General features: G+C 37.2%; 1 protein-coding gene across 1 annotated transcript in view; it reads left to right on the forward strand.

The window, feature by feature from the left end:
- Nucleotides 1-21295, forward strand: part of ush2a (Usher syndrome 2A (autosomal recessive, mild)) — a 328961-nt gene that overhangs the window by 141547 nt on the left and 166119 nt on the right. Inside the window, exons 33-37 of the mRNA XM_065288316.2 lie at nucleotides 4083-4245; nucleotides 7783-7930; nucleotides 11905-12056; nucleotides 12817-12964; nucleotides 19324-19503. Coding sequence (XP_065144388.2) covers nucleotides 4083-4245; nucleotides 7783-7930; nucleotides 11905-12056; nucleotides 12817-12964; nucleotides 19324-19503 — 791 coding nt within the window. The remainder of the gene's footprint in view (nucleotides 1-4082; nucleotides 4246-7782; nucleotides 7931-11904; nucleotides 12057-12816; nucleotides 12965-19323; nucleotides 19504-21295) is intronic.

Below are 21295 nucleotides of genomic sequence, written 5' to 3' on the forward strand. Positions count from 1 at the left end.
GTTCAGTTTAGCATTAAACAAACAGAAACCGGAAGTAAAGTTCGCACCAGACGCTTATCGCGTCACCGCACGTGCGTCCCATAAAACCGTCTATATGGATGAAGCAAGTTAAATGGATTTGGGGAAGCAGCAGTATGGAAGTCAAGGCTGTATCTGAAACGCGAAACAGTGTTAAATTTATTAGCGCTTTCCTCAGGTGCATTGGATTTGACTGACGGTGCTCTGACAAGTGAACAGACAAGTGAGGTCTTGTCCCACCCACATTTAAAAGTTTTGATGCCCGTGGGTTGAATAAGAAGTCATACACAACAAAAATTGCTGGGTTATTTTCAACCCAGCGTTGGGTCAAAAAGGGATGAGCAGCTGTGTTGAAATTAACCCAGAAATGGGTTTAAACAACCCAGCATTTTGGGTTAAATAACGCAGCATTTTTAGAGTCTAGTATATGTATTAAGTAACAAATGTAAAAAAGTCCATATGAAGAGTTTGATTCCAAAACGCAATAAATGCCATTTTTATAAACAATTTGTTAACACCAAAATCAGTATTGTATCAGGTCAGTATTAAAAAGTAAATTCTTAATTTTACGCAAAAACTATATCCGTCGTGTTATTCTGTCATCAAACGCCAGTCCTCTTTCTCTGCAGAATGCATTAAATCCGCTTAACCAATCACAGTGCACCATTCCACGCATTGTAAACAGTAATAGCGATGCTTTGAATACACACGGAATCTTAGTTCGTGATCAACAAAACAAAAACAAAATAGTTATTTTGATGGCATTAATAAACCTGTGGTGGTTTTCTGTGGCGGGGAAGAAAAGTAAGCCATCAACATCTAATAATTTACGTGAGAAGCATTCGGGAGAAGGAAAAATGCCGGTTGTTGTTTGTTCTCATACAACAGCATCAAGCTTCTGTCATGCTAACACATTGACCCCATGGGATCTTATGAAAAACGTTCCATTATTTTACTCGAAATCAACGTAAATCTTGAATATGACAAGTAAGTGTTTTGATTAATGCCATTAATGTTTATTTTTTATCAGTGTACATTACTAGTCAACTAAATGAATATAATATGGCAAAGATGAATGCACATTTAGATATTGATTTAATAGATTTATTGCATTTTGCGGAAAAAAAAAAAAACAAATTATGGATTTGAATTTTTAATGTTGTTATAGCCTAAAGATGCTATGTGAAAGTTTGTAACAGAAAATAGTGGTTTTCATCTTGTCACTTTCTTGGTATAGAAAATTGCGTTTTGAAATCAAACTCTTCATGTTTGTGTGGATGGACAAAATGTAAAAAGTCTTTTTGCAAACATCAACTTTTTACTAGACTTTCGTCATTGTTGCTGCAAAATAAATTAAAATGTATGCATAAGGCAAAGGCTTTTGTCTGACTTTAAGGTATACATTTTTTCAGTATGTGTGTTCCATGGAATTTGACATTTGTGGTGCTAATGCAATCCTAGCAATTAAGCCAAAGATCATTTTAATAATGTCTATTGTATTAATATTAAAACAAATGCTAAATGATATCCTGTACAATCAAAAGTAATTCATTTCTAGAGCCTTACAGACAAAAATATTTGGCAAAATACTGACACCATGGCAGTCCACTGCTATCCAAAAGACGGGATTGTATTACTTGACCCAACCGCGATGGGTTGCCACACAGTAACTACACTATCTCTTGTCTTCAGCAATGTAGCAACCATGCCAAACAGGTTTCATTCAATAATACTCACTTCAGGTATTGAAGGAAGAAAAGCTTGCTCTTTTATTCTCCCTCTACTTCTGTATTAATGGCACCGGAGAGGTTTTGATCCCTGTAAGTCATTTATTAAAAAGATGTATAGGACCCAATTTGTCTCATCACCGATTTTCATAACTTCATTATGTATCTCCCTCTCCTGACGGCAGCGTCTCGGGGGAAACTCACCTTATTTATTGTCTTCATCCGCCAAGAGGAGAAAATGGTTATTGCTTTATTTCCATTGGATATTTCAATTTGAATAGGAAGAGAAGCTGCGATGAACGGGGGGTTGTTGGGGGATTGTGAGAGAAAGGCAGGGTTGTAATTTGACATTACAGATGATATCTCCCTCGCTTTCGCTCTCTTTTCTCTCAGGGTCTAATTGTAGATACAGTGCCTTTGAAAGGTATTGCCTTGTTAGCAGAATCGTAATAGGAGAGGGCGAAGGATCATATGTGTTCAATATTCTTTTGTTGTGTTGCGATTTGCCTGTGAGAGAGGTTGCGAGACCCCGGATCGCAGGATATGCACAAAGCCAATATCAGCAGAAACAAGCTCTATGGAAGTATGCAATGTATGAGAACAGAACACCTAACACCTTTCATTAATGACTGTAAATAATGATATATTTTATACACATTAAACAAAGTTTAATAAATATATGTTTGCACATAGAATAAAAAGCAAAAGAAAAAATGTATTGTCAGTACAATATTCACAGATAAAAATATAAAATCTAGTAGGACAACCTCAAAAACATACAAGAATAATATTTGTTCAAGTATATTATAATTAATGAAAACGCCATGCTATAAATAATCAACTGCTTATCAATTATGCAATGAAATGTCTTAATGGCCGTTGTCGTTTGCCATTTAAAATGCAATTTAATTGATGCCTAAACTAAATTAATCACAATAATGAATAAGGTCACCTGCGGTGCGTGCGTGTTTGCTCCATGTAGACCTAAAGGCCTCTGTGAGCTTTGTACTAAATTAAGGAAACTAAGAGGGTCGAAGAAACCTAAGGTAAAACTCATTGTACATAGACGCTACATGATTCTTCTCATCACACAGAAGGTTGCTGTCCTATTTCTTTTTTAAAACAACCAAGAGAATATGTCTTAAAGGTGCAGTGTGTAAATTTTTGTGGCATCTAGTGGTGATGTTGCAAATTGCAACCAACCGCTCAGTCCGTGGCTCACCCCTCACTTTTGAAACACATAGAAAAGCTACAGCAGCCGCCACGGGACAAACATATCATCGTTGGAGACAACTTAGTAAAAAAGTTTGTCCGTTAAGGGCTTCTGTAGAAACATGGCGGTACAAATGGCAACTTCCATGTAAGGGGACCCTCTGTGTATGTAGATAAAAACGACTCATTCTAAGGTAATAAAAACTTTTATATGGTCTTTATACACCACTGATAATATAGAACTCTCTGCTCCTTACCAGGGGGCTTCTACTAAAGAGCACCTATTTCATTGCTAAAAAACTTTATTTTGCGTATTTAGTATAATACAATGTGTTTGTGTGGTTTATGGTTAAAAACACATTATTTTCCACATACCGTACATTTTTGTTGCTCCAGATTTTACTTTCTTCCTTAAACACACGGATTTGAAAAGCTCTGTGTTCCTGATTGGCCAGCCAATCTGTATGTTGTGATTGGCCTGAATGCCTCTGACATCAGCCGGAAATGTGACGCTCCTTACCATGTTTGAAAGATTTGCTCACAATGCAATGCTAACATGAGTTAACTTACAGGCTGTGAGTCCGAAGCGGGAGGAATTATGATAATGTCGGTCTTGTCTACATCACCAATCCCAGGAAGTGAACTGTTGCCTACAATCCTTGTGTTTGTTGTAGTCCAAGTGAATATTATTAACGTTGGAGATGATAACTCGCATCATCGTTTACATTGGGGTTTGTACCTTTTGCATATCGTTAAAATGTACTAATACACACTTACACACCAAAGGACAATAGGTGCTCTTTAACAAACACCAAAATACGCACAGAAGAGTAGATGAGCTCAGAGATGAGTGCAGTCAAACCTCTTTCTCAGTTTTTCGTTTTCCTTTCAAAGACCTTCTGTGTGATTGTGTCCCTAAGATCTCATAGCAGATAGCAGTGTCCTCTGTTCTAAAATTAGCCATGAGAAAGTCAACCTACAGAGTGAAACGATCACCCACCAGGCTTTCCTATTTCTGTCCGCACTTTCTCGGACAGGTATTTGGATCGGGCTTGATGGTTCTAGGTAGTCCACTGGTTTCTCCTCACAGAGCTTAAACAAGGGGGCTTTATTAATGTTTTTCAGGTGGGCTGCTCCAATGGAGGTAAACGGTCTTCTGGAGTTCTACACGCTATACCAGTCTACGTTAGGAGAGGAGGCGGCCATCATGTATAACAGCTCTGAACTGTTTGAGGATTATACAGCGCGAAACCTCGTCCCTGGGACCACCTACCTGTTTCAGATAGCAGTGCGTCTCAAAACACACACACACCTTCAAATTAAGAAAGGAGGGGCTTTGACTTTGTCGCTCAGTGTGACAATGACCTCAGTTAGAAAAAAATTGTTTGTCATTGACTTTTTCTGTCCTTTTATAAATGTAATATTTTTATTTAAAGGAAAACACCACAGTTTTTCAATATTTTACTATGTTCTTACCTCAGCTTAGACGAATTATAACACACCTATCTTTTTTCAATGCGTGCACTTAATCTTTGTACAGCGCGTTGTGAATGTGTTAGCGTTTAGCCTAGCCCCATTCATTCCTTAGGATCCAAACAGGGATGAATTTAGAAGCCACCAAACAATTCCATGTTTTCCCTATTTAAAGACTGTTACATGAGTAGTTACACGAGTAAGTATGGTGGCACAAAATAAAACGTGGGGATTTTTTTAAGCATATAAAAATAAGAACTATATTGTATGGTGGAAGAGCACTTAGTTTGTAGCACTTCGACCTCGGCACTGTACAGCGTGTTGTGAATGTGTTAGCATTTAGCCTAGCCCCATTCATTCCTGTGGTACCAAAAAAAAGTTTTATTTTGTGGCACCATACTAACTGGTATAACTCCTCATGTAACAGTCTTTAAATAGGGAAAACACAGAAGTGTTTGGTGGCTTCCCTGTTTGGTACCATAGGAATGAATGGGGCTAGGCTAAATGCTAAAACATTCACAACACGCTGTACAGTGCACGCATTGAAAAAAGATAGGTATGTATTAATTCATTCTCATTCCTTAGGATCCAAAGAGGGATGAATTTAGAAGCCACCAAACACTTCAATGTTTTCCCTATTTAAAGACTGTTACATGAGTAGTTACACAGGTAAGTATGGTGGCACAAAATAAAACCTGGGGATTTTTTTAAGCAGATAAAAAATAAGAACTATATTGTATGGTGGAAGAGCACTTAGTTTGTAGCACTTCGACCTCGGCCTGCAGTAACATCATCACTCCTGACTACTCCCAATCTCGCTCAAACTTCTGTCAATATTACTGCGCCCGAGGTCGAAGTGGTGTAAACTAAGTGCTCTTCCGCCATACAATAAATTATCATTTATTATGTGCTTAAAAAATTGCCACGTTTTGTGCCACCATACTTACTCGTGTAACTCCTCATGTTACAGTCTTTAAATAGGGAAAACATGGAAGTGTTTGGTGGCTTCTAAATCATCCCTGTTTGGATCCTAAGGAATGAATGGGGCTAGGCTAAATGCTAACACATTCACGACGCGCTGTACAAAGATTAAGTGCACGCATTGAATAAAGATAGGTACAGTGGTTAAATTGGGCCGGAGCACAGCTCCGCCTCCTCAGGTCCACAACACACCCTGCCGGAGCTCAGCTCCATCTCCTTCAGCAACAGGGTTAAATTGGGCTGGGCCAAATTTGTAATGACATTCGGGTCGCGGTCGGTCGGGTCATTTGAAATAAAGATGCCATTTAAACATTTGTAATTTTGGACGGGATTAGTTTTACAGGGGGACCTCTGAGAAAATCATGCTTCTCAGAGGTCCACTGTGATTTTAATCCCATCCGAATCGGCCATGTCTGTGTTTTTCTTTGTAACCTCTGTAAAAATTCCAGAGCAATTTACTTACTGTTTTTCGCCAAACTCAGAGGTCTTTTGATAAATGTAATCCCGCCCGCATGCAAATATCTGTGTCTACGCGCAATATCTTTTGAAAAAGCGGTTCTTTTGGTGTTTTGGCCAACGCAATCTGGCGTATAGGTCTTGAGTCCCATTCATTCAGATATGGATGTTTTTTCCATTTGGCGGAATAAAGTATATCAAACACTGTTAAGACTAAACACTGTAATATCAGTAACGTTATTAGGTATAAACTCAACCTTATTTTGTGTCAATCTGGAATGGTAATGTTAATTATTAATAAAGATAATAAAATGTTATTAATCATTATTTCTTAATTTATTTGGATTTTTTTAAGCAGCCAGTTATTTAAAACACGTAGGCTACTTTATATGATTTCTATAAGTTATTTTGATTTGTTAAAATTAAATTAATAAATTACATGTTCTGTAGGCTAATAATTTTACATTTAAAGCAAAATATCAAACATTAGGCTGCAAACACGCATATCCAGAGCACGTGATCTTCTGCAATGCCAAAACGCATGAAACAGACGGTCCTATTTTAGGAATAGCATGAGAATTTTTATCCCGTCCGAATCGGCCAAAATCACAGATGTCTTTTTTGCGGTCCAAGTTGCGGGCGAGTGCCGGTTGTTTATACAGTGACCCGCGCATCACTGGTGCGCAGCCCCGCGTCTCACTCGGATCCTCAAGAATGCGCATTCTCACAGGATGACATTAGACATTGTAGAGATGAGAGATAGAGAGAGAGGTAAGAATGGTGCACACATCGAGAAAACTTAATAGAAGTCTAGAAACAAATGATTAAAGTATGTATAGCCATATCACTCATCTCATTACACTATGTTAAAACATAACACTGAACTTACTGTATAGTTTAATAAAATAATGTATTTTGATTATACAAATCAATTACAACCTAACTATAGTGATTGTTTTACTAACTGCTGACCAGCTTATCTCTATGGCTAATTTATAAGACATATTGATGCTGATTCAGTATGTCGTTTTTCTTGTTAATTTAATCTTTTGGTTTATCTTATGCTTAGAATTAGTCAAGGAGGTTGAGTCTTATACCTTCTTTCAAAGTTTGATCAATTGTGCATAATAACGTGTGCAACAAATGCATATAGGGTGTCAGACTCATAGATTAGCATAATTTAAAGTTCAGGTTTTAAAGTTTGGATCAACCTCTGGCACAGCTTTAAAGTGAACTTGTAAGTGAATTGTAAAGTATTTATCTTTGTTTGAATAACTACTCAACCTTACCTTACACATTAATACTGGAAAAAGAGCCCTTTAGTGTAAAACACATTAAGTAATTTTACGGCGTGATTTTGAATGGTGACTATTTACCGTAAATAAGGGCTCCCCCTCCCTACAAAAGCCAATTTAACCACTGGATAGGTATGAATTAATTTGTCTTAAATGAGGTAAGAACATAGTAAAATATTGAAAAACTGTGGTGTTTTCCTTTAAGCTAGTATAGCTTTTTATTTTTTGTGTTGTCAAAACAGCATAAAGACTTTCCAGCTGCTGTTGCATTAGTTTATGTGAATTATGAAACCCTGGCTTATAATCTCATTATGAGATTAGAAAAATCAAAGTTTTTGTCCTTACTCAGTCAATTTTATGTACAAAACAGTAAATCACAAATAAAATGGGTTTTGATAGACTGGGTCACACATTATTTTCCCTCTCAGATCTTATGTTATATTATTTAATGTTATTCATATTTGACATATTTTTAATAATCATATACATACACCAATTGCAATAATTAGTTAATTATGAATACCAATTACCAATTTTTTTTTTTGTATTTGTATCCGTAGAGGTATTCCTTTTAAAAATCATCCTCCGATGCCACTTAAATTCGGCCTTTTGACCCACAGGCGTGCACTGGAGGCGGATGCACCCTCAGTGACCCCAGCATCGCCCGCACTGAGGAGAGCTCACCGGAGGAAGTGCCCGCCCCTAACATCCTATCGCTCTCTCCGCACTCCCTCAATGTGTCCTGGACCCCCCCTCGCAAGCCCAACGGTGAGTGGGGTTAAAACTAGTACCCGGCAAAGGTGAATTCATATTCCAAATGACCGTTTAGTTAAGGGTGCTTCATGTTTAATGATGGGTTAGCACGTAGAGAGGGGGTACAGGAAAGAGGACCACTTTGTGTGGCGTGTGACCGGGAGTGTGAGAGAGGAAAGGAGGGGTGCTGGGTTTTAAGTGGATGAAAAGTGCTCCCTTTTGACTGATACTGTGAACTGCAGCTTTAGCAGGAGCTGTCAGGGGCACAGCAGCAGGTTTATTCACTTTGCCTGAGTGCCGTATGGGAGACAGTCGCATTCACCTCTCGTGAGAGCAGACGGATTAGAAGGAATGCTTTTAGAGTTCATTTCTTATTACGTTTTTGCATTAACTCTTATTAACATAAACTGAACATTTATTGTATGAAGTATTTTTACTTATACTGTTTGTTATATAGAGAAAGCATGCGTAAAACATTTTTGACTTCTGTCTTTTTATTACACCATATAACATTTATTTAGTGGACAATTTTTTATATCACAGAGACAACAGCTGATTGTTTCTATTTCCGTTAATCCATATATTATTGTTTGTTATTGATTTCTGAAGTGAAGGGTTGGATGGGACAGTTAATTTTTCTGTTTAGGTTATGGGTAACACTTAATTAGTTAATGCATTAGCTAACATGAACTAACAATGGGCAGTTGTTCTGAGTTGTTATTTTTAGTTCATCTTAGTTTTATCATCTACTAATACATATTTAAAATCAAAAGTTGTTTCTGTTAACATTAGTTAATGAACTTAAAGGGATAATTCACCCAAAAATGAAAATTCTGTGATTATTTACTCATCCTCATGTTGATTAAATCTGTATGAATTTCTTTTTTTCTGATGAACACAAAAGAAGATATTTTGAGAAATGATGGTAAACACACAGCATATAGTGTCCATTGACTTCCATAGTAGGAATAAAAAAATATGATTGAATTTAATGCGTACTGTCAACTGTGTGCTTATCATTATTTATCTAAATATTTTCTTCATCATTTATCACAATACTTCCATTTTTTTTCCTACTATGGAAGTCAATAGACACTACATGCTGTGTGTTTACCGTCATTTCTCAAAATATCTTCTTTTGGTTTTTATGGTTGTTAATCCCCAAAATAATTATTTCCTACATTTTTTAATTCTACAACGTAAAGAGGAAATACATTGGTCTTGCCCAAAATGTTAAAGGGGACATTTCACAAGACTTTAAGATGTCAAATAAATCTTTGGTGTCCCCAGACTGCATATGTAAAGTTTTAGCTCAAAATATCATATAGATAATTTATTATAGCATGTTAAAATTGACACTTTGTAGGTGTCATTAAATGCAAATGAGCTGATATCTGCACTAAATGGCAGTGCTGTGGTTGGATAGTGTAGATGAAGGGGCGGTTTTATCCCCTTCTTACATCACTAGGGGAGCTAAATTTCAATGACCTATTTTTTTACATGCTTGCAAAGAATGGTTTACCAAAACTACGTTACTGGGTTGTTCTTTTTCACATTTTCTAGGTTCCTAGAACCACTAGGAACCCAATTATAGCAGTTAAACATGGAAAAAGTCAGATTTTCGTGATATGTCCCCATTAAACAAGCTGATGCTTAAACACACATTCATAAATAATACTGCATCCTCAATTTAAAAAAAAAAATACACTTGCATGTTTCATGTACTGTAAAAAATACTTTGCTGCCTTAAATTTTTTTGTTGAATCAACTCGGATTTACAAGTCATTTCAACTTACTATTATTTATCTTGACTAGAGATGAGTTGTTATAACTACAGGTTAGTTGTTATAACTTATACATTTAAGTTGACTTTTCTCAACTATATTTTATAAGTTGTGATAACTAATTTCTGTTGACATGACTTGTAAATCTGAGTTGATTCAACAAAAAATTTTAAGGCAGCAAAGTTTTTTTTACAGTGTGGTAACGGCAGAAAATCCATCAATTCTATTATTAAATGCATTGTTAGTGTATATGTATATTATTACTTTACATTAGGGCTGTCAGCGTTAACATGTTAACACATTCGATTAATTCATAATCATTAAACAAAATAATTTAACGCAATTATTAAATTAAATGATCTGACTGCGATAATTTAATCGCAGTCAGACAAACCACCAGCACCGCACCCAGTCTGCGCAGTGCATCAAGACAAAAAAAGGATGTGATTAATCCAATTAAAGTTTTTTAGCGATTGACACTTTTTTATATATAAAAAAAAAAACATATTATACATATTACATTTTTATTGTTAGCTACATGTAATTGTCCGTATGCATTTTATTGTCCATGTGGCAAAGCATATTTTTCCTCCTCAGACCTTTTAACTGTGACCGGTCCATCTTGAGGGGTGTATCCAATGAGCGGCTATAAAGGCAAGAGTAGCGGTATACAGCGGTGTTTACATGTTTTACTACTCTCTTTCCCTAATGGCCGGCTTTAACAGGGGGCTTTAAACAAAATGGCCAGTTTACATCAGGCATGTGGGGAAATCAGTGGAGCAAACATTGTTTGGGTATAAAAGCGTGACTTTGAATAAGGCCACATGAATCAGGGCCAACCAGGGATACAGACACTTTCTTTCCTTCATATTAAAGATAAACATATAAAACTAGAACTGAATGTAGACATTCTGTTTAAGATGCTATTTTGGTATTCAATTGTTCATTTTAAAGAAGACATATGCCTTTTTTCATGTTTAAGTGCTATAATTGGGTCCCCAGTGCTTTTATCAACCTAGAAAATGTGAGTAAGATCAACCCAGTAACTTAGTTTTGGTAAACCATTCTCAACAAGCATGTGAAAAAATAAGTAATTTGGCTCCCCTTGTGATGTCAGATGGGGATAATATCGCCCCTTAATCTGCACTATCCAACCACGCCACTGCCATTTAGTGCAGAGATCAGCTCATTTGCATGTTAAATGACACACCCAAAACGGCAATTATTGCACACACCTAGAAAGTGAAATTTTTAACTTGCTATAATAAATTATATATACAATATTTTGAGCTTAAACTTCACCTATGTACTCTGGGGACACCAAAGATTTATTTGACATCTTAGAAAAGTCTTGTGAAATGTCACCCTTTAAGGGTTCACCCAATAATGAAAATTCTGTCATCATTTACTCACTCTCATGTTGTTACAAACCTGTATACATTTCTTTGTTCTGATTAAACCAATCAGAAGCCCCATTGACTTCCATAGTAAGATAAAATAATACTATGGAAGACAATGGGGATTCTGATTTAGTAAAGGGTTTAATTTTGGGGTGAACTATCCCTTAAATTATATTATTGGTCAAATTGTGATTATTGTCCGTATAGCAAAATATTTTCCATTACCATTGCTACAAATTATCAGAATTGTCTTTATTCGTTGTGGGGCTGCATAACAACTAATCACAACTAATCGTTTGCAAAATAAAAGTTTTTGTTTATATCATATATGTGTGTGTTGTGTATAATAATTTTGTATATATAAATACACATGCATGTATATATTTCAGAAATATTTACATATGCATATAATTTTTGATATTTATATCTAATTTGTGTGTGTGTATATATATATATATATATATATATATATATATATATATATATATATATATATATATATGTGAATACTTAATATATACACATTTTTGTTCTTAAAATTATACATGCATGTGTGTGTATTTATATATACATAATTATTATACACAATACACACACATATACAGTATGATGTAAACAAAAACTTTTATTCTGCAAATGATTAGTTGCGATTAGTTGTTATGCAGCCCTAATCAGTTGCATTGAAACAGGTTTGTTTTTGTCACATTACGTTTATACATCATTTTACATATGACAGTTGTACGCCTCACCTGCATTCCTTTGCATACTATAACGCAACCGTAACGCATTTGCTCAATGCACATAGGTGTGATCAGCAGCTACAGCCTTTGGATGGACGGCACGCTGGTACAGAATTCCTCCCTGATGAGTTTCGAGGTCGGCGATCTGTCCCCGTGGAGCCTCCACAGTTTCCGCGTGCAGGCCTGCACGGCTCAGGGCTGCGCTCTGGGGCCGCTGGTGAGAATCCACCACATTTACATTATGTTAATGCCTCCTCTGCGTGTCAGATGGCAGCTCGACATCATAAAGGTGATCGATTCACTCTGTTCAATAAAGCACCTTCTGCTCACGCTTGACATTTGGTATAAATGCCACTCTGGGCTGCTTACTGCTTTGATGGGCCATATTTGGGCATTTTTCCAATATGTGTGCAATATTTAGTCAAATGGCCAGCTTTGCAGACGCAGCAAAATTTAGAGCAAACGGCGAGAGGTTGTGCGGTCGCGATGTCGGGCTGAGAAGCATCCGATCGTTTGGCGGACAGATGGCGGGGGAAAGTGCTGGCTGTGAATTTTTATTTATTTTTCCATTCCTGTCTTCCTCAATTAAAACAACGCCCCTTTGTGCTGTCTGTTTAGTGTGGATTTACAATAGAACGAGTTTAATGCAATAGTTGCAAGGGGTGAAGAAAGTAAATATGGTAAATACGATTGCTGACTTTAAAGGGATAGTACACCCAAAAATGAAAATTCTGTCAGCGTGTACCGATCAGAAGCCCCATTGACATCCATAGTAGGAAAAAATAATACTATGGATGTTAATGGGGTTTCTGATCGGTTTAGTTACAAACATTCCTCAAAATATTTTCTTGGTGTTCATCAGAACAATGAAATGTATACATTTAATACAATAGTAATTATGACCTAATTTTAATTTTTGGGTGAACTGTCCCTTTAAGTAGCATGCTTGATGCTTGATTTCCCTTTCCGATCATCAGGTGGAAAGCAGGACTTTGGAGATGCCTCCAGCTGGTCACATGACCCTTGACGTCATAAGTGAGACACCTCATTCAATCCGAGCAAAGTGGGAAGCCCCAGCTGAGCCCAACGGCAACCTGACCTACGCAGTCTTCTTCACCGGACCAGGTAAATCCTAACCTGTCCTCCTTGCAGTTCCTTCACGTGACACCTTGCATGCTGACTATCTTCCTTACATTCACTTCTGCTGTTTTCCTTTGTTTACAAACAAAAATGCTGAAAGGTCAGTGAACCATAGCAAGGCCCCGCCTGCTCGGTAATGGGCTTAAATGAATTGTTGTCTGCCCTCATTTCGCTCAGATAGTGTGCCGGGCGCTATCGCAGGTCAAGAGGGCAACGGAAAGATGCCCGCTCTTTTCCTCTCGTTCTCTGCGGGATGAGAGCAGACAGGTTGTTAAAAAGCGTAATGGCACGTTCAAAAGGAATCTCCAACAGCTCGCCACCCTGATCTTCACTGGAGCTTCCCTCATGTTGGTTAAAGGATAAATGCTTGCCGTAATGAGGCGGTGAGGGCAAACACAGGTTCTCTGTTTGAACCTGCCTAATAGAAGCGTTAGGAAACATACTAAGTGTGCAGGTGTGAAAGCTTGGCCTACGCATGCGGTCTCGTTGTACATAATTGACTTACGTACTTCCATTACCTGGAGTACTCAAGGGGGCGATAGTGAGGCTTTAAAATATTAAATGGGAAAAACAGCAGGATTCTTTAATCATTTTAAACTTTCTCCTTAAAACCGGATGTTTCGTCACCGACACATTCTGCAGTACCAATGCTCATTCATTTTACCGTATCTCTTTCCATCTCCATCCATTTGCGCTACAAAAAATTCGAAATGTTCCTGAAAGTAGACAAATTGCACTTTTATATGACAATATAGGGTTTATTATGATTATTTCTTCCTTTCCATCACCCAGTTTTAAGTGAATGTAGTGAAAACAGCTGAAGAACTGGGATAACAAAGCTTCTTAAATAAAAACTTTGTACATCAGTAACACTAAGAAGACTTGAATGTATGTACTACAGCAGGGGTCTTCAACCTTCTTGTGAGCAAGGGCTACCACAATGGATAAAATAATCAGGAGGGCTACTTTTTTAATATAGTCTACTCAAATATTTTGTTCTACTTGTTGATTTTATTTGTTCATCATCATTATTTTTCATTATTTAATCATGATCATTGTTTAAAATGTTAACATACATACAAGTATAATGGCTAGGAAGTAGGAACTATACTCTCATTCTGGCGTAATAATCAAGGACTTTGCTGCTGTAACATGGCTGCAGCAGACGCAATGATATTACGCAGTGCGCGAAAATAGTCCCCTGCTATTGAAAGTAACCAGGGGGACTATTTTTAGGCGCTGCGTAATATCATTGTGCCCGCTGCAGCAATGTTAAGGCAGCAAAGTCCTTGATTATTACGCTGGAATTAGAGTATAGTTCCTAGCCATATCGGCCTAGAAAATAAAAAAATTTCGTCAGTCTTAGTACATGATATAACTACAGAAGAGTCAAGTTTTAAATAGGAAAAATATTGAAACTCTTTGGTTATTTTTTAGCGCGATGCTAATGGTCTAATCAGATTTAATGGATTATGCTAAGCTATGCTAAAAGTGGTACCGCCAGACCCGGAGATCGGCTGAATGGATTCCAAAACGGTAAAAATCAAATGTTTAACTCTAGGGCAGCTGGAATGAGAATATTTTCCCTTTAACTCTTTCCCCGCCATTGACAAGTTATCTCGTCAATTAAAAGAAAACGCTTTCCTGCAAATTATGAATTTTTACGGCAATCCGTATTTTCGATATCATCCATCAGGTGGCACTCTTACCCAACTTATAAAACCCGAAAGTCACCACTAATGATTATAATTCTGAATCTGATCTCTATCAAAAGTCCTTCACAAAAATGCGGTTATCTCAACCTTTTGCTTAAAATTAGGTATTTTTGAAGAAACCTACCGATATTTGAAAGGTGATAAAAAGAGAACAAATAAAGGTAGGATGAAACTGTTTTTTTTCATCTTGAAAGCAGAGGATCTGTTCTTTACTGAGCCCCTTAAGGGACATGTAGCAAAAATTAAATAAAACGTAAAACTATCGCGTGCGCATGTGAAGCTATCGCGTTCGCACGTAAAAACTATTGCGTGCTGCAGACACGTCTAAAGGGTTTATGATAAAAGAGACGCTCGCGTTTGCCAGATACTCGTATAATCTCATGTGTAATCAGAGTTTACTGTTAAGGGAGTGTCTTGCGTGTATTTTTTGAACGTGAGCATCTCTTTTATCATAAATGGTTTTGACACGTGTGCAGCAAGCACTTATTTTGACAAAACACGTGATGCACACAGGATCTCTCAACACGCAGGACACATATTTTGGAAAAGGGAACCACACACATGATACTCTGAACACTTATTTTGAATTGGCGCCCCCTCGGATGAGGAGTCACGAGCTGCCACTGCTTTAAGCTTATACCTGTGTGCAATAAGTGCTTGTGATGTGTGTATATTCGTTCGTAGTGGTCTACCTAAATCAGTGATTCCCAACCGGGGGTACGCGTACCCCAGGGGGTACGTGAAGAGTTTCCAGGGGGTACGCGAAAAGATTTACATTTTACTTTGATCTCATTTACTTTTAATAAAAATGTCTTTCGTTTGTCCAGTCATTTACCTAAGATTGATTTTTCAGAGTCCATATGTGAAGTTTTATCTCAAAACACCCAACAGATAATTAATTATAGCATGTCAAAATTGCCATTTTGTAGGGCTGAGTAAAATGTGCCGTTTTTGGGTGTGTCTTTTAAAATGCAAATGAGCTGATAAAATGCAAACACTGATCGCAATGATAGTGGTTTGTTGAAATAAACATGCTACATCAGTCAGTGCTTTTTACTTTAATGTTTAAAATTAATAAATATTACTAATTATTTGTCTTTAAAACACAACTTAGGTTTAGTTTCGATGAAGGGGTACTTGAGCCTTACTGATAGGGCTGTGGGGGTACTTGGGGCAAAAAAGGTTGGGAACCACTGACCTAAATAATACATTGACATTTCTATACCGCATAATCGCACATGATCAGCAAATTATAACCCATAATGTGCTTGTTTGTAAAAAGAAATAAACAGAGGTTGATTCGCAGGCTACTGTATTACTGTGTCAGCGTCTTATTAAGCTTAGCTCACCTGATCGTTAATATTTGCGCTGGTTTGCTTACAAAGCAATCTGTAGGCGCTTTGACGGATGCAGGCCTTACACTTCTAAAGATCACATGAATAAAGAAGAATCTAATTTGTCAGAGACATTCCACTCTTCCACCATACTTCCCAATCTGTAACTTAATATACTAGTGGTTTGCCGTGGATCCTCTCGGCTTGCGGGCCAATCCGCGGTAGCGTGCGGTTAGAGCCAGACTTAAAAGTAGCTATCTGACAAGCGGGACGAGCAGCTTAGGGACTCAAGATTGTAATCTCCCAGTACAAGCAGATGGAAGTGACCTCTCACAAAGACAGCCACATCCCCCCTCTCATAGAGCAAGAGCTTTGAAGTATTCTTCTGAGCAGAGAGAGCGAGATTATGATGTGCGGGAGATTGATTCGAGAGAGTGGGTAAGGAACGAGTGAGAGCTAGATCATCGCAAATGGACTCTTCCAACGAAAAACTTCAGTTTTCCCTTCCCCGCGGCACAAGTTTCACGTGCGTTTGTTCTCGCTGTTTTTTGGAAACGCTACAGTGCGTCTGATGGAGATGATAGGTTGCGTTGACCATAAAGTAGTATTTTTATGATTTTGTTGCTTTTTGTGATTACATCATTGGTTGTGGAGAGTGTGAGAGTTTATTTGTGTATTATTTTGAAGTGTATCTGAAGTCTTTGTTGGCGGCAGGCTAACGGCAGTCGCTTTTTCTCCATGATTTTTTTTGCTTGAGAATTTATCGGTAGGTGGCCGGCTATCACAGATTAAGGGAAATGTCGATCAGTAATGACCCTCTACATGTTAGCATTGCAGTAAAGCAAAGGTTTTCTGTCAAAAAAATCAGAGCGGGGACTATTACACATGACAGGAGTGATCAAGGGACTGTGGACCGAGGCTAGCATTATTAAATATTGACTAGTCCTGTGATTTATGTAGAGCTGCAGGGAAAAAGTGACTTTTTAACCGTTATATATTCTTTGTCTCCAAACCTGTCCATTTATCTCTTAGTAGAAAATAAAGTGAGCGTTAGCTGCATTTTTCTTACTCCCAGCTGAGAAAAGGGGAAACACTCCAGCCCTTAAAAAATGAGATGGGTGCTGTTACAGCAGTTCATTTTATTAAATGCCGAAAGCGGAATAGGTAAATTGGAAGCAATTATAAAATTCGACTTAAATGAAAAGCTGAGCTAGTTTTATGTGACACAGAATGCTTTATTGAGATAAATTCGTTAAACAGGGAATTTTTTACCCAAGCTTGCTCGGTAATGTTAACTGACTTTTATTACAGGGGTGTAGGAGGGATACATTTGTGGGTTTTCAGTCACTGGGCCACTTCATGCGTATTGATTTCTGTATGATGCTGATTTTCAGGCCGGACTATGGACTCACATGAGCAAGCCTCCCACCTCCTCCCTGATAGATAAAGGTAGTCTATCTGGTCCAGAGAAGAGGTGAGAACTTGGGGGAATTAATTTCCTTTTAATTTGCAAGCAGGGCCGTATATCCTGCGGTCGATTGCATTACAGTAAGCGGTGGTGGCTGGGGACTCGGAGGCTTGGCTCTTGACCTCTTGGTTAATGTGCACATGTGCATGGGTCTGACTGAACGCATTACAGACAGCGAGTGTGTGTTAAAGAGCTGTGTGAGAATTATTGGCAGGGTGGTATAGGATGAAATCATGACATGGTTTGTATTTGTTTAAGGGACGGTACATCCGAAGTTTAGATCATTTAGCCCCCAACAGTTCTTTCCAAACCTGGGACGGTTCATCAAGTTGGTCATAGAAGGCTTTTTAACATTGTGAACATAAGTATTATGAAATATAATTATTTTGTTTTGATGAATGCTTAGTAGTCATGTTAGCAATTATTTATCCTTACAAAACCTACCCATGGACTGTGGGGGCCATTTTAGTACAGTGAACTCATTGTCATGTTCAAGAAACCAATTTGAAATGATTCAAGCTTTGGTGCATTATCTTGCTGGAAGTAGCCATCAGAGGATGGGTGCATGGTGGTCATAAAGGGATGGACATGGTCAGAAACAATGCTCAGGTAGGCTGTGGCATTTAAACGATGCCCAAATGGCACTAAGGGCCTAAAGTGTGCCAAGAAAACATCCCCCACACCATTACACCACCACCAGCCTGCACAGTGGTAACAAGGCATGATGGATCCATGTTCTCATTCTGTTTACGCCAAATTCTGACTCTACCATCTGAATGTCTCAACAGAAATGGAGACTCATCAGACCAGGCAACATTTTTACAGTCTTCAACTGTCCAATTTTGGTGAGCTCGTGCAAATTGTAGCCTCTTTTTCCTATTTGTAGTGGAGATGAGTGGTACCTGGTGGGGTCTTCTGCTGTTGTAGCCCATCCGCCTCAAGGTTGTGTGTGTTGTGGCTTCACAAATGCTTTGCTGCATACCTCAGTTTTAACGAGTGGTTATTTCAGTCAAAGTTGCTCTTCTATCAGCTTGAATCAGTCGGCCCATTCTCCTCTGACCTCTAGCATCAACAAAGCATTTTCACCCACAAGACTGCCGCATATTGGATGTTTTTCCCTTTTCACACTATTCTTTGTAAACTCAAAAAAAAGCCTTTCTTTTCCATTCTGACATTCAGTTTGAAGTTCAGGAGATTGTCTTGACCAGTTTACACAAATACTGTGCTTATTACAGCTACAGTACTGTAGGTATTTGGCATCTCTATAATTAAAAAAAAAAACTTTCCTATTTTTATTACTGGCCTCTATAAAGTAGATTGACACAAGCTCCCCATACAGATATTTTTTCTGTCTATATTTATAAAATTGTACAGTTTTTCTATTTTTGATGCTGTGTGTTTTTAGCTGTGGAGCTCAGATTCCTGTGTGCTGAATCAATGTCTGGGCTGGCGGAGCAATCAATCCCCATTTCTGGATTAAGACCCAGACAGCCAAAGCCGGGCTTCCCTGTGTCAGCAGGGCGCTGCAGTTCACACTCTGTGCATAAGTATGGACGATGTCCCATCGGTCTGAAAAGAAGGGTCAAGATGCTTTTTTTAAGAGAATAATACTCTTATTTATAGAACGAGATTGATCTGTTAAACAAATGTCTATGTATCACAGTGACATCACGCTGACAGTGATCCTGGAAAATTGGATCTGTACTTAAGAGCTTATCGGCAAAGTGATCATCATTCGAGTTCCTGAAGACGTCCGCGGGTCAGCGTGACTCTGATCCTTTGATGGGGCTTTAGACGGATGCTGAAATGTGTCTCTGTGTGTTGCAGGTCAGAACTTCAGCAGTGTGGAAACGGAGACCAGGATGCTGCTCAGCACTGGTAATGTGGGCCAGTGGGTGTCCATAGGAGGACTTCAGCCCTATTCAAATTACAGCGTGCTGGTGAAGGCCTGTAACAGTAAGGGCTGTGTGGAGAGCTTGCCCATTACTGTCTCTCTTCCACCAGGAGGTCAGTACCTTAGTTGATGGCTCTGCTAAAGGCAATAATGTAAACTGATTGACACCTAGTATACAGAATTGTATGCTTTTTAATATATTTAATGGGTGATGTTATTTGAGCTCATTTCAAAATTTGCAGATAATCGTCTTCTTTCCTAATGTTTTATATATGTGACCCTGGACCACAAAAGTCTGGGTCATAAGTGTTGCAATAGCCAACAATGCATTGTATGGATCAAAATGCTCAATTTTCTTTTAATCCAAAAATCATTAGGATGTTGCGTATTTCATTTTTTTGCGTAAATATATTTAGTACATTTCATCTTAAATAATTTATAAATCATGTTAAAATTGCCACTTTATAGGTGCAAGCAAAAATTTGCCATTTTTAGGTGTCCCCCATTGAATGCAAATAAGCTGATGAAATGCAAACACTGATCGCCATAATGGTGGTTTGTTGAAACTGAAATTCAGTTGTGCTGTCAATTATTTTCTCTCTCACTTTCTGTCGTTGGATTTTTATGATATGTCCCCTTTAATTTGGACAAATTTAAAGGTGATTTTTTTTATTAACTTTTCTGCACCCTCAGATTCCAGAATGTCAAATATCAATAAACCATACAACAAAATAAAGATAATTTATAAAGCTTTCAGATTATGTATACATCTTAACTTCCTAAAAATGACTCTTATGACTTATGACCCTTATTTTTAAGACAATCTCAGACTTAAACCTGGTACTTTTTACGCAATCCAAAATAATTAAATTAATCATTTAAATTAATAATACATCTCAATTTCCAAAAATGTACCCTTATGACCCTTATTTTTAAGACAACCTCAGACTTGAACCTGGTATTTTTTATGCAAACCAAAATAATCAAAATAATCATTTAAATTAATAATACATCTCAATTTCCAAAAATGTACCCTTATGACCCTTATTTTTAAGACAACCTCAGACTTGAACCTGGTATTTTTTATGCAAACCAAAATAATCAAAATAATCATTTAAATTAATAATACATCTCAATTTCCAAAAATGTACCCTTATGACCCTTATTTTTAAGACAACCTTAGACTTGAACCTGGTATTTTTTATGCAAACCAAAATAATCAAAATAATCATTTAAATTAATAATACATCTCAATTTCCAAAAATGTACCCTTATGACCCTTATTTTTAAGACAACCTCAGACTTGAACCTGGTATTTTTTATGCAAACCAAAATAATCAAAATAATCATTTAAATTAATAATACATCTCAATTTCCAAAAAAATGAACCCTTATGACCCTTATTTTTAAGACAACCTTAGACTTGAACCTGGTATTTTTTATGCAAACCAAAATAATCAAAATAATCATTTAAATTAATAATACATCTCAATTTCCAAAAATGTACCCTTATGACCCTTATTTTTAAGACAACCTCAGACTTGAACCTGGTATTTTTTATGCAAACCAAAATAATCAAAATAATCATTTAAATTAATAATACATCTCAATTTCCAAAAAAATGAACCCTTATGACCCTTATTTTTAAGACAACCTCTCAGACTTGAACCTGATATTTTTTTATGCAAATCAAAATAATTAAATTAATAATTTAAATGAATAATACATCTCAATTTCCAAAAATTGACCCTTTTGACCCTTATTTTTGAGACAACCTCAGACTTGAACCTGGTTTTTTACGCAATCCAAAATAATTAAATTAATCGTTTAAATTAATAATACATCTCAATTTCCAAAAATGGACCCTTTTGACCCTTATTTATAAGACAACCTCAGACTTGAACC

The sequence above is a fragment of the Paramisgurnus dabryanus genome, chromosome 17, assembly GCF_030506205.2.
Source record: "Paramisgurnus dabryanus chromosome 17, PD_genome_1.1, whole genome shotgun sequence".
NCBI lineage: Eukaryota > Metazoa > Chordata > Actinopteri > Cypriniformes > Cobitidae > Paramisgurnus > Paramisgurnus dabryanus.